We start from the raw sequence: 13,936 nt of genomic DNA, 5'->3' as shown, positions 1-13,936 counted from the left end.
AGAAGGAGGACTGGAGCTGGGTAAAGAAATGGCCCTTCACCAGGGAGGTGCCCCACAAAACCAAGGTGGACACCCCGATGTTCCTAAGGGATCACCGAACAGGACATGGGGGGCGGGATGGGCAGGAGGTCTCTCACCTGGTAGGTCCAGGAGACCAGCAGCACTTTGGTGCCTGGATCCTCTGAGTGGGCAGTGGCCTGGATGAGGATGGACTCCACCATGACTGAGCCATCAGGCAGGTGCTGGACCAAATGAGCTTTCAGAACACTAAAAGGACAGAGATGAGACTGGGCAGGCCCCCTCCCCCCAGCAGCCCCTGGGCCCTGGTCTCAGTGTCTCCCCAAGGCCACCCTCCAGCGGAGCCCCAGCCCAGCAGGCCCCAATGCACATCAGCACCCCTCCTACCTCTTCAGGTGGCTGTAGACACGTAGCACAGTCTCCTGCTCTTTGCGTGTGTCATGGATGTGCACACGGCATGTGAAGCGGAGCTGGTGTTCAGCCAAGCCCAGCTCCTTGAGGGCCTGCTCAGAGGACACCAGGCGGAAGTTCTGGCAGGGCGGGGGAAGGGAGGGAGTGTCATGGTTCTCCTGGGCCCCCAAACGCCTTGCCCAACCCCTCCCTTCACCAGGTGACCTTCCCCTTCTGCCCAAGTGACCAATGTCAGGCACTGTCCAAGACCAAGGGCTCACCCAACCCAAGAAGCTCCCTGAATCACAGCCATATATCCAGGAAGCTGAAGGCCAGGCCAGCGACAAGAAGTGAGGTGGGTCAGGAAGGCCTCCTGTGACCACAACACCCCTCCCACCTCACCCCCCAGCCCTGATGGGGCCACTCACATTGTCCTTCATGATCAGAGTGCCGTGCATGAGCTTGGGTCTCTTTGCATCAGGGAGCAGTCCTGGTGGGAGGGGAGGCAGAAGGGACAGTCACCACCACCTCCCTGATGCCCATGCCTCTCCCCACCATGGTCTTTCCACCTACCTGGCTTCCCTCCCATGCCCCTGCCTGCCCTCACAGGGCCGTACCCAGTGCCATCTCCCTCTTGAGCAGGCCCAGCGAGATGCCCACAGGGATGTTGGGGTGGGTGAGCAGGGTGACTGTCTCTCCGTTGGCTGGCATGTAGCAGTTCACATCTGACAAAGGCATGATGTCAAAGGATTAAAACTTGAGCAGAGGAGGCTGCAGCCTGCTGCAGGTGACCCAGATTCCTGTAGCTCCTCAGGTGGGCCCAGGCCTCCCCTCCTCACTCATCCTGCCAACACTGATTAGACAACGCTCTACTACAGCTCCCACAGGCCTCAGGGCCAACTTGGACCATTTACCCAGACACATCAAACCCAAGAAGCCCACACCCAGCAGGCCCTTCTCTACCGCAGGGGCAGGGGGCAGGGGTCCTTCCCAACACCTCTCGGGCCTCCTGGGAAGGCCATCCATCCCACTGCACCAAGGCCAATGAGTGGGGATACATCAATAACCAAACTGGCCAGAAACCACACCGTAGGGAGCCTCCTGCCCCCTATCCCAGGAAGCTCCACCCCAACCACTGGCCCCCTGCCTTGGCCCACCAGCAGGGAGGGAGGACATGGAGACCTAGCTCCACCTGCACAGTAGGGCTGCTCTGGGGGCTCCTGAGAGCACTGCCACCCTGCTCCCCCCGAGGCCAGCCCCACACACGGAATTCCTGCTCAATCTTCTGCTTCAGGAACTCCATCTTCTTGGCTTCCCCGTGGACAAGGAGCACGTTGTCTGGCTCGGCCTGGCGGACCAGCTGCATGATGCCCTTGGCGTCAGCATGGGCACTGAAGGACATGTACTCCACCTGCATCTTCACCTCTAGCTGGGGACAGATGGAAGAGAGACACATAGAGATGAAGGACAGGCGGGCAGAATTCACCACTGAGCCTGGCTGCCTAGGTCACACTGCCCAAGTGAAGCCATGCAGTGCAGGAAATGGAGCATGGGACGTGGGAAGCAGGAGGAGCTGGGTCCAAATCCTGCCTCTGATACTTCTGTGACCCTAGGCACTACACTTCTGTAAAATGGGGGTGACAGCCCCACCTATCACAGAACTGCCAAGGATCAATCGAGATAGCCTATGTGGGGAGCTACCTGTGCAAACCTTTGGGGCTGGCCACAGCCACACTGGCCCTCCTCCAGCCCATGCCCAGTCACTGCTCAGCTCCAGGACTGACTCTAGGGTGGCAGGGCCATGTGCATGGCCACAGGACTGGAGGAGCACCCAGGACCCTGGGAGGTGAGAGAGGGGTCTTGGGGAGCCCTGGGGAGTGGAAGCGAGCCCCTTTCTGCAGAGGGCTCACGATGGATGCATGGGGGCATGGCAGGGTTGGGGTCTAGCCCTGTCTCTGCTTCTAGGGAGAGGAGCTTCCCAGAGTAGCCACTGAGGACCCCTGTGGGAGGAGAGGGCTGCCTCTCAGCCCTGCTGGTGGTTGGCAGGCGGCAGCTGCTGCTGCCGCTCATAAATACACAATGAGCCTCCTGCCGACCGCACGAGACACTCAGGATGACGTAGCTACTGTTAGCAAAGAAGGATCAAAGACAACACGGAGTGACTGGACAAGAAGTGGGCATGGCAGAAGAAAAGCTCGGGCCATGAGACCTACTGAGGAGGGAGGCTCTCCTCAGTAAGTACAAAGAAGAGTGTTGGAATGCATCGCCTCAACCCCCTGCCCCTGCCCACAGGCTCTCAGCCCGTGACCCTCCTGCAATCCCAAGCTTCCCACCAGCTCAGACCCCAAAGCTGCCCCTTCCTGGGTGACCCTGGACAGATAAACTGACCCTGTGAGCTCTCATTTCCTCTTCTGGGATCCTAGCTCTAGACCAGGCCCGTTCTGACAGACAAATGAATGGAAGGCAACCAATGTAAGTGACTTGCCCTGACCAAGGTCACGTAAATAGACCAGTTGAAGGATTTCAAGCCAAGGTGTCTGATGACAGAGCTAGACATTTGTTGTGAGGAAGGCCAAGGAGGCCAAGTGACTTGTCCCAGGTCACCAAGGTGAGATCTGAACTCAGACCCACTGACCGGCTCCAGGGTTCCACCTGGGGTTCCATCCAGCAGCGCTCCCCACCCAAAACCTGCTGGGGCCCACCTCAAGTTGCTCTTAGGAGAACGCAGTGAAACAGATGGGGAAGGGGCTTTGAGAACCTTGAAATACCCTTCAAAGGTTCGGGAGCTTAGAGCTGGATGGTACCTACGAGGTCACTGAGTCTGGCCCCCACATCTTACAGATGAGAAAACTGAGACCCCAAAGCCAGAGGCCATAAGCGGTAGAGTGAGGACCTGACTCCAAATCACCAACGTCCGCTATCTGCGCTCTGTAAAACGAGAGTGCCTGATCAGAAGATACCCAAGGGCTTCCTGTTCCAAATCCAGATGGGTGGAAGGCAAGGCCAGCTGGTGGGTACCCGGGCTTGTCCTGAGAATCCCGTCCCCAACAAGCGCTCAAGGGACTTACAATCTGCCTCCCTTCCATCTCCAGCTTCCGCTGCCCGCTCAGGATCTTGTGGCCCACGGTCCCCTGCACACAGTAGCCCGGCATGATGACCTGGGAGCCAGAAACCAGACAGTGAGGCCCACCAGCAAGGCTCTCCTTTGGGGCCCAAGCAGCACAATTTCATGTGACTAAGACTAAATGCACCATTTCTGGGCAGGCTGAGCTGTGCTATGCGCTGTTGTGAAGGCTTCCCTGAGGGCTCCCCATGAAGGGCAGGTGGGAAGTGCGACTAAAGGAGCAGTGAGTACTGAGCTCCCTGCAGGACCATGTGAGCTCTGCACTCTGTGGGGCAGCGGGCAGGGCTCTGCTCAGGCTTCCTGTCCTGGGCAGGGGAGGCCCTAAGGCAGGTGGGTACTGATGGGCTTCCCTCCTTCCTCCCTGGAAAAGAGTTTAGCTGGGGGACAGGAGGGGGTAGGGAACCCAGATGGCACCAGGACCCAGCTCTGAGGCATGATACTACCAGGGAGAAAGGAGCCATCCTCAGCCAAACCCCCTCTGCCCCCCAGCCCACCCATCTAAAGAGGAACAGCTGGGCCCCAAGCCCCCTCCTCCACAGCCCTTCCCATCTCTGAGGCCACAGCACATGTCCTTCCTGCATGGAGGACAGCTGTCCCTGCCCCACCCTTTAGTTTTTCCTTAAATAACCAGGAAGATCAAGGGACTGCAGTTGCCGTCCCATGGGCCAGCAGCGGTCACTAGGTGACAGCCACCCCCTTACCATGTTTTTCTCGTTCCCGGCCCATTTCCTGAAGATCTGCAGGGACTGCCCAGCATGCAGCATGCCTGGGGTTGCAAAGACAACCTGGGTGGAGAGAAGAGAAGCGGTGGTCACAGGAACCCCAAGGGCCCGCCCTCATACCCTTGCCAGCCGTGGAGAGCACACGGAAGGCACAGGGCCGAGACAGACACGAGGGCCTGGGCCAAGCCAGGACCCAGGGTCATACGGCCAAGAAGACCCAGCCCTAACCTCAGATCCTCAAGCATGACCACACTAGGCTGCAGCCAGAGCCCCTCAGGGGCCAGACCCTCGAAACACACTCCCCAACCCGCCACCAAACGCTCCCCTGATCACAGCAGCCTCCACCCACCTGGCAGAGCCAACACCAGGCCTCAAAGCCATGAGGTCCAGAAAGGGGCATTACCTCACACCCTGACTAGAAAACAAGGTTTGGACATCTGCCCAGAGGTGGATTTTCCCATCCCAATTCCCGTTCTAGGCTAGTTTCCGATTGACCCTCCTCTGAGAGCACTAGAGGCTGAGGCTATCAGCCCACTCCTGCCTCCCCCTACCCCACAGGGGCACTGCTGTGAGTGCGTCCCAGTGTGGGCAGCAGTGTCTGCTCTCCTGACAAGCTCCGGGTCCCTGCCTGGACGAGAGGCCCAGCAGACCCCCACCCTCTCGTACCATCGGTCCAGGGTTATCGGCAAAAGCTCGGTCGAAAGCCTTGATGTGTTTGAATTCAAACATGTTTCTCTGCACAAATGTTTTCCGGATCTTCTGATTAGTCCAGGTGATGAAGAGCTTATAGTAGTGATTGGCCTTCTCGGTCAAACCCGTGGAGAAGTAGATTGGGGCTTTCAGGTTCATTCTTTCCCTTTGGGAAGAGACATGGAAGGTGCTAAGTGTTTACCAGCAGCTGTCTCCCCGCATCCAGCATCCACGTGAGGCCACCCGCCTGCTGGGGTGAGGGATCTTGCAAAGGACCCGCTGAGGACCTTCTGCTGCAGGCCCAGGCTGACCTGTGTGACTGTCTGTGCTGGAAACAGGTGGGCCTAGCTCTGCCTGAACAGCTGGCTCAAACATTTTTATGCTTGGTCTGAATTATTTGCATCACCTGGAAGGACCTGATGAACTCATGCGCTCCCCACTTCGCCCATCCACCACAAGCAGAATCCCAAAGTAAAAGGCAGATGCCTATGTCACACTGCCACAGCCTGGGCATTGTGCCGGGCCTGCGTCTGCTGCCAGGGGCTCTTAGAAATCACTGCCATACAGAGATGTTTATCTGTGAGGACACTAGTCTTCAAGGGATTGCTTCTCTACATACACGAGTATATATGTGTATATATATATATATATATATATGTATATACAAGGACAGAAACGCCAATGAGAGGCCCTGGCCCCCACCCCCCACCCCAGCTAGGCTTGTACAGGAGGCCAGGGTCAAAGGTCCTCTTACCAAAACGTTTCCAGCAGGATGCAGAGCTCCTGAGCCCGGCCCAGAGCAAACACCGGGATGAGCACCTGTGGAGAGAAGGGCCCAGGGTCTGGAAGCATCAGCCTGGAGCAGCCTCATCTGTGCCCTTATCCATGGCCCCGGGATGGTTCATTCCCACAGCCCACTCAAGCTTCAAGGAAAAGCTCTAACTGGCTCAAGAAGGAGAGAATAACCAGTCTGGGGGCATCCCTCCCCGGCTCTGTCTGCTCTCTGGATGGACGCCGCCAGGAAGCGCCCAGCTCCGCTAAGAAAAGCAAGGCTCGGGGGGCCGCTGCCTTGCTGCCTGTGTTTCACACATGCACGCTTTTAAGGAATTATTATTTTCTTTTCCCAGAATGCCAACTCGTCTCAGAGGACACCCTCAGCTGGCTTTCCTAATTCAGTGACAACTTAGGAGAAAATACGCTGCAGGATTGGGAGTCCTGGCCTCTGGCCTCAGCTTCCCTCTACTTAAAAGGAGGGGGCTACACTCGGTGATCTGCAAGGTCCCTTCCAGCTCCAAATCCTAGGATGCTGCTTAAAAGCGTCAGCAAGAGCTGGGGCTGAGGGGTTCTCCGGTGTCCAGCCCTGACCCTTGGAGGGCTGAGCCATTACATTATCTGCCAGTCAACAAGAAGGTTCCAGGTACTGAGCTGTATGCTGGGAGTATCAAGAAAAAGGGGAAATGGTTCCTGCCCTCCCCAAGCTCCCATTCTAGCGGCAAAGACAAGAGAGATAGATCAGAACACAGCAGAGAAATGTGGCCACTGAGCTGAGGCTGAAAAGAAGCCAGGAATTCTAAGAGCTGATGTTTGTGAGGGAGGGCACCCCAGGCATGAGGAACAGCCAGTGCAAAGGCTTGGAGAGGGGACACAGAGAGTGAGAGGAAGAGCAAATGTCAGCAAGTGTCACTGGATCGTGAAGTTAGTGTAGAGGAGCAGAATGTAAGACTGGACTGGGGGAAAGAGGTCAGGCCGTAAAGAGCCTTGAATGCCAAACAACAGACTTTGCATTTGGTCCTGAAGGTAATAGGGAGCCACTGGGGTTTAAGGAGCAGAGGAATGACATCGTTAGACCTATGCCTTGGCAGATGGGAGAGGGGAGAAGAGACAAAACGAGCAGAGGCTGAATGGGCCACCTGACCAGAAACGAGGGTGCCAGAGGCTGGGAGGTGAATGGGAGTTCACCCCAAGGGCAGCCCACAGCCACACACAGAGCTCTGGGCCACACTGGGAGAGAAGCAGCAGAGCCTGGGCCTGGCAGCCCTGAGGGGCAGCAGCCATGGTGAGGACCAGCATGCAGGAGCACACCGAGCAGCAAACACAGGGCGCTCTGCCTCCCTCAGTCATCCTAGAGCATCACAAATGCCTCCATGAGTCGGTGGAGAGGATTTCCATGGGCCTCAGTCTTCCCTAGGCTGCCCAGAAGACTCACGTCTGCAGGCCTTGCTCTCCCACGCCTGGGGGCCCTCTCTCCCTCCCCTCCTCAGCTCCCTCTTATGTACCATCTTGCCCCAGTGAGGATGGAAGCTCCTCAAAGGCAGAGACTGTCTTTCTAATGGTGCATTCCAGGTGCACTCCAGGTGCACAGCATGGCCCTGGTCCACAGCAAGTGCTTAATAAATGCTCACTCACTGACTGACTTCACCTCTAATGCAGAAAGACCCTGTCACCCTCAGGCCCAAGCTGTGAAGCCCAAAGACTCCAGCCCACCTCGCTCAGTTGCCTTTCCACCCCTCTCCACAGTCTCAGGCCCACCTCGCTCGCTCGGCTACCTTTCCACTCCAGCCTGCCTCGCTCGGTTACCTTTCCACTCCTCTCCACCATCTCACGCCCAAGCTGTGAAACCCAAGAGCTCCGGCCCACCTCGATCAGTTACCTTTCCGCCCCTCTCCACAGTCTCATGGACTTTCTTCAGGAAGTCCCTCTCTCGGCAGCGCTTGGAGTCTCGGATAGTCGTCGCGTAAGTGGACTCAGTGATGAGCAGGTTGGGGCGGCACTTATCGATCCAGGCAGCCCTGCAAGGCAAGGCAGGACGCCTGCCATGAAGCTCCCACCCTAACCAGAGCCTACCCAGCTCTCCTTGTCTACACTGAGGTCTGCCATCACTTTTCTCAACAGTCACCCAGGAGGCTCCCGGCAAGGAGGCCCCATCTGCCTGACCCTGGGCAGCACTGAGTATATCAAATAGCCACTACCTTTCAACAAGGGCAGTGATGCAAGAAAGTCATGTTCCTGGCCCTCCTGAGTAACTATCTGGGGCTTCTGATGAGGCATAGCGGAAAGCACTGGGCCTAGTCAGGAAGACTTGGGGATTTGTAACCCTGGACAAGCCACTGCAGGAGTTGGACTCGATGGCCTCAAAGGTCTCTCTGAGCTCCAATTCTAGGATCCTAAGGAGCTCTGAGTCCCCATCAATCCTTTCAAGCTGTCTGTTCTCCGTGAAGACAAGCTGAGCAAATGAAACCTCTGAGTTTCTTGGTGGAGTTACTTTAAGGTCAAAATAAAAGCCCCCAAAATGACAGAGGGCAGGTAAAAGGGATGCCGCCCAAAGCCCACCCTGGTCGTCTATGCAGCAGAGCTTGTGCCTGGTACTCTGGCATGAAAAGCAGGCAGCTAAGTGCCTGAAGAAGGCCACTGTCCCTCAGTTTTCAGGGGGCCTGGGAGGGATCGATCCCAACAGTTACAGTGAAAAGAGCAGCTCTCAAACGCTCCAACAGCACAGCCTGATCTAAGCAGACAATCATGCAGGGAACATAAATGGCCACCCACACCCACACAGGTTAAAAGGCACCCTTGCTGCAGATCCCCCACGTGGAAAAAACAGAAAAGCCAACAAACTATTCACTTGAGCAGAAGCTCATCGGCCCGCTTACCCTAAGTGCCGGTCCGGAGTCATGTTATAATCGCCCTAGCCAGAGAACCAGAAGGAAGTAGAGATCAGCCTACCATTTAGAGAGCGTCTCTGCCCACCCTCCCCAAACCACCTCCCCCCACGCCCAGGCGGGGAGGGCGTCTCACCGTGTAGACCGCAGATTCAGAGCCGACTTTGATCTGGAACATGGCAGCACCTAGCACGTGCCCCGCATAGTAGGCCTTGATTTCCAGCTCATCGTCCACCTACAGAGGGAAGAAGCCAGTTTTCGTTTCTGTAGGCTGTGACAGAAGGGAGTACAGAATGGGCAGCACAGGGAGCCGGCACAGACAGGGAAGGCACAAACCCAATTTTTGCTCACTACCACAACTGGGAATTCAGGCTTGCCAGAAAAACAACCTGCGACCAGAAATGCCTTTACCCTCTAAAGGGAGTGCTCTCATCAGAATTGTGGTCAGGGTTTTAAAGGGAAAAGAAAAGATGGTTCCTGGCCTAGCCCACCCCCATCCTTCACGGTAGCTCATGGGTCCTTTCCCTCAACATCCTCAGACCAAAGATTGCCAAGACTCTGTCAAGCCCCTGAGCACCTCCCAGGACCTTCCTGCCAGGATCTTCTCCTCTTCCTCCCTCCCCACTCTCCTCCTGGGCAGCTGGGGCATCTCTGCCCACGGTTTAAGGCTCCTCAATGTGCTTTAGTATCTCCTTCCCAAATGGGAAGCTCTTTGAGAGTAAGGACAGTGCTGCCCAACTTGCTCCGCACAGCACACGGCAGAAGGAGGCTCTTAACAGAGGTACGGACCTCACCATTTACAAAAGAGAAAAGCTAAGATGGAGTTGTTCACAAGGCTAAAAGAGAGAAGAGTTGGAGGCCATGGGGCTGCCTTCAAGCATGGGCCCCAGAGGGTAGAACCAGAAACAACGAGTGGACAGCGCAGAGACAGATTTTGGCTTGAAATTAGTAAAAGCTTCCTAACAGCTGGAGCTTGTCAGAGCCCTAACAATGGGAGCAACGGGCTGCCCTGAGAGGGACAGGGTCTCCCCTAAACTGCAGGCCTTCAAGCAGGGGCTGGGTGCCCTTTTCAGGTGGGTCACCATCCAGGCTGGGTTTGGTTCTGGAGGAGGGAGGATGGATTGGACAAAATGACTGCTGTGAAATAGTAAGCCCTCAAAGAACTTTTAAACGTGATTCAACACACAACCCCTGCGACGTCTGTTACACAAAGCAGAACGCAGCAGGAAGTGCTGGTTTTTCCAGGTGCTTTTCTAGTTCATGGCTAAGGCTGGCTCTCACTCATCTGCACTAACAGAGGCTGTTTGTATTTCAGCTCTGGAATACCTAACCCAGGGCTGTCCAACCTTAGGTTTTTACTGAAACATTAGACAACATATTTTGATTTGCCATTTTAATGAGAGCTCTGTGGTAGCTTGGCTTCATTTACTAAAGCATTTATGTAAATTTCTATGCTCGTAGGCGGGCCCCATAAGTCACACTGCGGGCCACATTTTGGACAGCCCTGACCTAACCCGCTGTACCTGCAATAGACTGGGCAAAGGCTGGAAATCAGGGCTTCTTAAACTTCCTCCACTCACAACCCCAGTTTAAGAAGTGCTGAAATTAGCTTGCATTCTGGAACACACCCCAGCTGGCTCCTAGAGGGGAAGCCAGCTTTAACTAATCCCAAGATGTAAGTGATGCCAGTGCCCTGGGGAAGCTCACAGCCACTGATCTCCCAGGCATTGCCCCCTGACCTGGACAGTCTGGTGGAGGTGGACAGCCACAACTTTCTTCATGCAGTCCTTGATCATCTGTGAAGTGAAGAAGTTGGTTTCCCCCTTCTTATCCACAGTAATCTTCCTGTAGTCCTCCAGCAGAATGGGGCAGATGGCCTTGGTGGGATGAGTCATGTAGATGGGTCCATCATAGCCCACCATCTCACTGAAGTAAGGCAAGGCCCCACAGTGGTCCAAGTGGAAGTGACTAGGTTGTCAAGAATGAAGAACATGAAGAATTAAAAAACAAAACAGGAAGACTCAAATAAAGTACAGAGAGAAGGTGGCAGGACCAGGAGAATAAGCAGCACACCTACTATAAGCAAATCAAGACAATCTACGATGGCAACAAAAGTCGGGCTAAGACAATGGCCAGCACTGGGATTCTCCTGTTAAAATGTCTGGACTTCTGCTCTTCTAACAAGTGGTAAAGCACAAAAGGGCATTCATGCCGTCCCTGTAAACACTCTTCTGTTGTTTGGTTTAACAGTCCTCAGGAAGTACACACTGTGGTTGGTTTGAGGGTTTATGTTTATCTGCTGCATTAAAACATAATTTATCAATAAAGAACATTTTTCAAAAGAAAAGAAAGTGGCCTGGAGTGGGAGTCCTGAGGCTGTCAGCTGTGTGGGCCCAGTGTCCAGACTCGCCCCTTCCCACAGCAGTCAGCCCAATTCCCCAAACAATCCCCTTCCTCAGCCCCCTTGGCATTTAAGAGCTCAATGTTTGCTCCAGGATGTGGCCCCCCAGACTTCAGGGTCCATCAGGGTCCATTCTCCCCTCTGTTTAGGGTGCGTTCCAGCTCCCCCATGACACTCAAAGGCGAGGACTGTGCACCTTCGATTTGGGGGAATTAGCCCAACAGGAGGACATGCTATAAACGCAGGTCAGAGCAGCTGATCTACAGGCCTGTGACCACACCGGTCACCACTGGCTGTGAGGCAGACACGCCAAGGCCAGGACTCGGCCTGTGCACCTGTGACAAGACCGGTCACCACCAGATGTGAGGAAGACACGCTGAGGCCAGGACTCAGCCTGTGCTCCCAGGTCAGCCCCTTGGAGTTAACCGTCTAGCTGTGCCCGAGTTAGAGTGGAGGGCAGGCCACCAGGGGCTTTACTGCCTGGTAGGAACAGTCAGAGCCCAGGCTCCCGCCGCAAGCAGGAAGCCACCTTTACTCCAAGGATGAGGAGGCAGATACGAGCCTGGCAAGTCCCAGGGCAGGGGAGAGGTAGGACCAGAGGACACTGCCTTCCAGGGCCAGGCTCTCCCACTCCAATATAGCCTCTTACTTCTAATAACCCCACAGAGGCTCCTACCTGATAATGACACAGTCCAGGAAGTCAGTCAACCTTCCATTCTGGGTAATGTAAGAGAAATCTGGAAAGCGTCTCTGAAGGAAAGCAAGACAGAAGGAGGCTCAGTTATTCAGCAGGAGGGCCCAGAGGACTCAGAGCCAAGGTGCCCAGGGAGACAGCCGAACCAGACTGGGCTGGAACAATGGCGTCAGACATCAGAGCTGGGCCACCGGACCGGGCCCCATGGAGCTCTTATTTTGTCTCATTTATTTTTAAAGCCGTGAAGAGCTCAGAAGTCAAGGGTGGGAATGCTGCCAACTCTGGGGCTCTGGGGTGACCTTGCAAACCAGTCAGTATGCCTAAACGTTTGTGGCTATTTTAAAGAAAAAAAAAAAGGCAGTTTCAAACTCTCATTTAATGTAACTAGGCTGCTTCTACTCCACAGGAAAGGTCCTAAGCACAGGGTGCTGGGCAATATAAGCCCAGCCACAACCAAAATTGGTCATGGCATTAAGCCCAGGGCTGGGAGGGAGCCCATGGTGGGAGCCAATGCAGAGGCAGACCTGCACAGCAGGGGCCAGAGCCCAGAGCCTGGACCAAAGCGCCTGCTCTCCCACACTTAGACCAAATGCTCACAGACACCCTCCTTCCCCCACTCCCAAGCAGCTCACAAGCAAACAAGCAAGCCAGGAAGAGAGCCTCCCATCCAGCTTCCTGGCCTGGCCTGGCCTGCCCTGAAGGCCCTGCTTTCCCCTGAGCCAGGCTGTGCTGGGAAGGAAAACAATGGGGGAACTGGAAGGCAGCTCCCTACACAGTTCCATTTCCAGCCCAGGCCCCTGGTGCCTGACTCAGTCTGAGGGCGATCAGGTGGCTCTGAGATGGGGGCCTTGGTGCCAATGGCTATTAAAAGGCAGAACAAGGTTCACTAAGTCTATGGAGATCCTCACCCAAATGGGAAGGGGAAGGGGATGGGGGGAAGGCAGCTTTATTTACTCCCCAGGCTTGGGAGCTTCTCTGGGCACACCTTGAGAGTCCTCCCCACCCTCTGGGGCTTCTGAAGAACTTACGTCATCATTGTAACCCATGTGCATCCCACAATCCAACATGACGTTCTTGCCTGCGATGGAGACAAGGATACAACTGCGGCCCACGTCCTGACCAGCCCCTGCAACCAGAGCAGAGTGAGGATCCAGATCCATGTGGTTGCTAAGCACCATCCTCCTCCATACCATCCCCTGACATGGGATGCCCTCCCACCCCCGCTGCTCTCTCTTCCCTTCCCTCTCTCTTTGTCTCCCATTCCAGGTCTGTTCTACTGCTCACAAAATTCATCTCTTCCAAGAGGTCTTCCCTAGCTCATTCTACCCACCCAAATCAGCCCAGCCCTTTGCTCTTGTTTCTCCAGGCACAGGGCACTTAGCTTACTTTTAAAACTCAATGGCATTAGAGTTTTGCTGAACTGGTTTCTTCCCCCCCCACCCCACCCCCAACTCTCTCTCATTGTTTGCTTAAAGGCATGGCTCTCTGGGTAAGTCCCAGGAGGAAAAACATATTGTATAAAAATATCATTAATTTTTTTAAATTCAATTGCAATTATTTTTGAAAGATTCTAGCTGTGTGCATGTACATGTACACGTGTGGGTCTGTGCATGCGCGGGGGGGGGGGGGCTGTAGGTGTGTGTACGTGCACATGTGCAGGCGCACACTGGGAGGATAAAGTCACAAGTCACCCAAAGGGCAGTGGAAAGCTTTGTGGTGGGTGTCTGCAGGCTGTCAGGAGCCCTTTACCAACTGGCAGAGGAGAAACAGCATCAAAGATCTCATCAGGTCTGCCTGTCTAGGGAGGGGGAGGCATGGAGGGGCTGTGATCTACACTGGTGCAGGGAATACCCACACCTATCGAGTCACTGATTCATCCAAAAAAGACCACGTATGAAACTCAGCCAACACCTCATGGGGTCCTGGGGCTTCCAAAGGACGGAAGCTGTGCCTGCTGTCTGTTGGGCATCCCAGTACACTTCCCAATCAACAGTAATAACAGAGTCTGAAGGACTCAAGCCTATGTGACTAGGCCCCCAAGGCGAGGCCTGCCTGCCCCTACAGCAGCATTACGCTGGGCCAGGCTGAACTCACTGCTCCACTAGGTCCTCCCAACATGCGTGTGTGAGATGGGGTTGATTCTCCTCAGGTTCTGCTTGGGAAGCTAAGCCCCAGCATCATTAAGGGACTAACCGAGGCATGCCAACATTTGATACATGTACAGCTGAGATCTCACCCATG

At 55.1% G+C, this 13,936-nt stretch overlaps 1 protein-coding gene across 3 annotated transcripts in view; it reads right to left on the bottom strand.

Annotated features, from left to right (window-relative positions):
* Window positions 1–13,936, bottom strand: part of INTS11 (integrator complex subunit 11) — a 28,390-nt gene that overhangs the window by 748 nt on the left and 13,706 nt on the right. For all 3 annotated transcript variants that reach the window (XM_036744873.1, XM_036744875.1, XM_036744874.1), the window contains exons 3-17: window positions 12,724–12,821; window positions 11,678–11,751; window positions 10,340–10,568; window positions 8,737–8,835; window positions 8,592–8,626; window positions 7,595–7,733; window positions 5,699–5,763; window positions 4,921–5,110; window positions 4,234–4,317; window positions 3,477–3,566; window positions 1,675–1,837; window positions 1,026–1,133; window positions 837–898; window positions 406–548; window positions 138–267 (exon numbers count right to left, since the gene is read on the bottom strand). In XM_036744873.1, coding sequence (XP_036600768.1) covers window positions 138–267; window positions 406–548; window positions 837–898; window positions 1,026–1,133; window positions 1,675–1,837; window positions 3,477–3,566; window positions 4,234–4,317; window positions 4,921–5,110; window positions 5,699–5,763; window positions 7,595–7,733; window positions 8,592–8,626; window positions 8,737–8,835; window positions 10,340–10,568; window positions 11,678–11,751; window positions 12,724–12,821 — 1,709 coding nt within the window. The remainder of the gene's footprint in view (window positions 1–137; window positions 268–405; window positions 549–836; window positions 899–1,025; window positions 1,134–1,674; window positions 1,838–3,476; window positions 3,567–4,233; window positions 4,318–4,920; window positions 5,111–5,698; window positions 5,764–7,594; window positions 7,734–8,591; window positions 8,627–8,736; window positions 8,836–10,339; window positions 10,569–11,677; window positions 11,752–12,723; window positions 12,822–13,936) is intronic.

The sequence above is a fragment of the Trichosurus vulpecula genome, chromosome 2 (genome assembly GCF_011100635.1).
Source record: "Trichosurus vulpecula isolate mTriVul1 chromosome 2, mTriVul1.pri, whole genome shotgun sequence".
Classification (NCBI taxonomy): Eukaryota; Metazoa; Chordata; class Mammalia; order Diprotodontia; family Phalangeridae; genus Trichosurus; species Trichosurus vulpecula.
The sequence above is the reverse complement of the archived record's forward strand: the minus strand, read 5'-3'. Positions and strand labels throughout refer to the sequence as shown.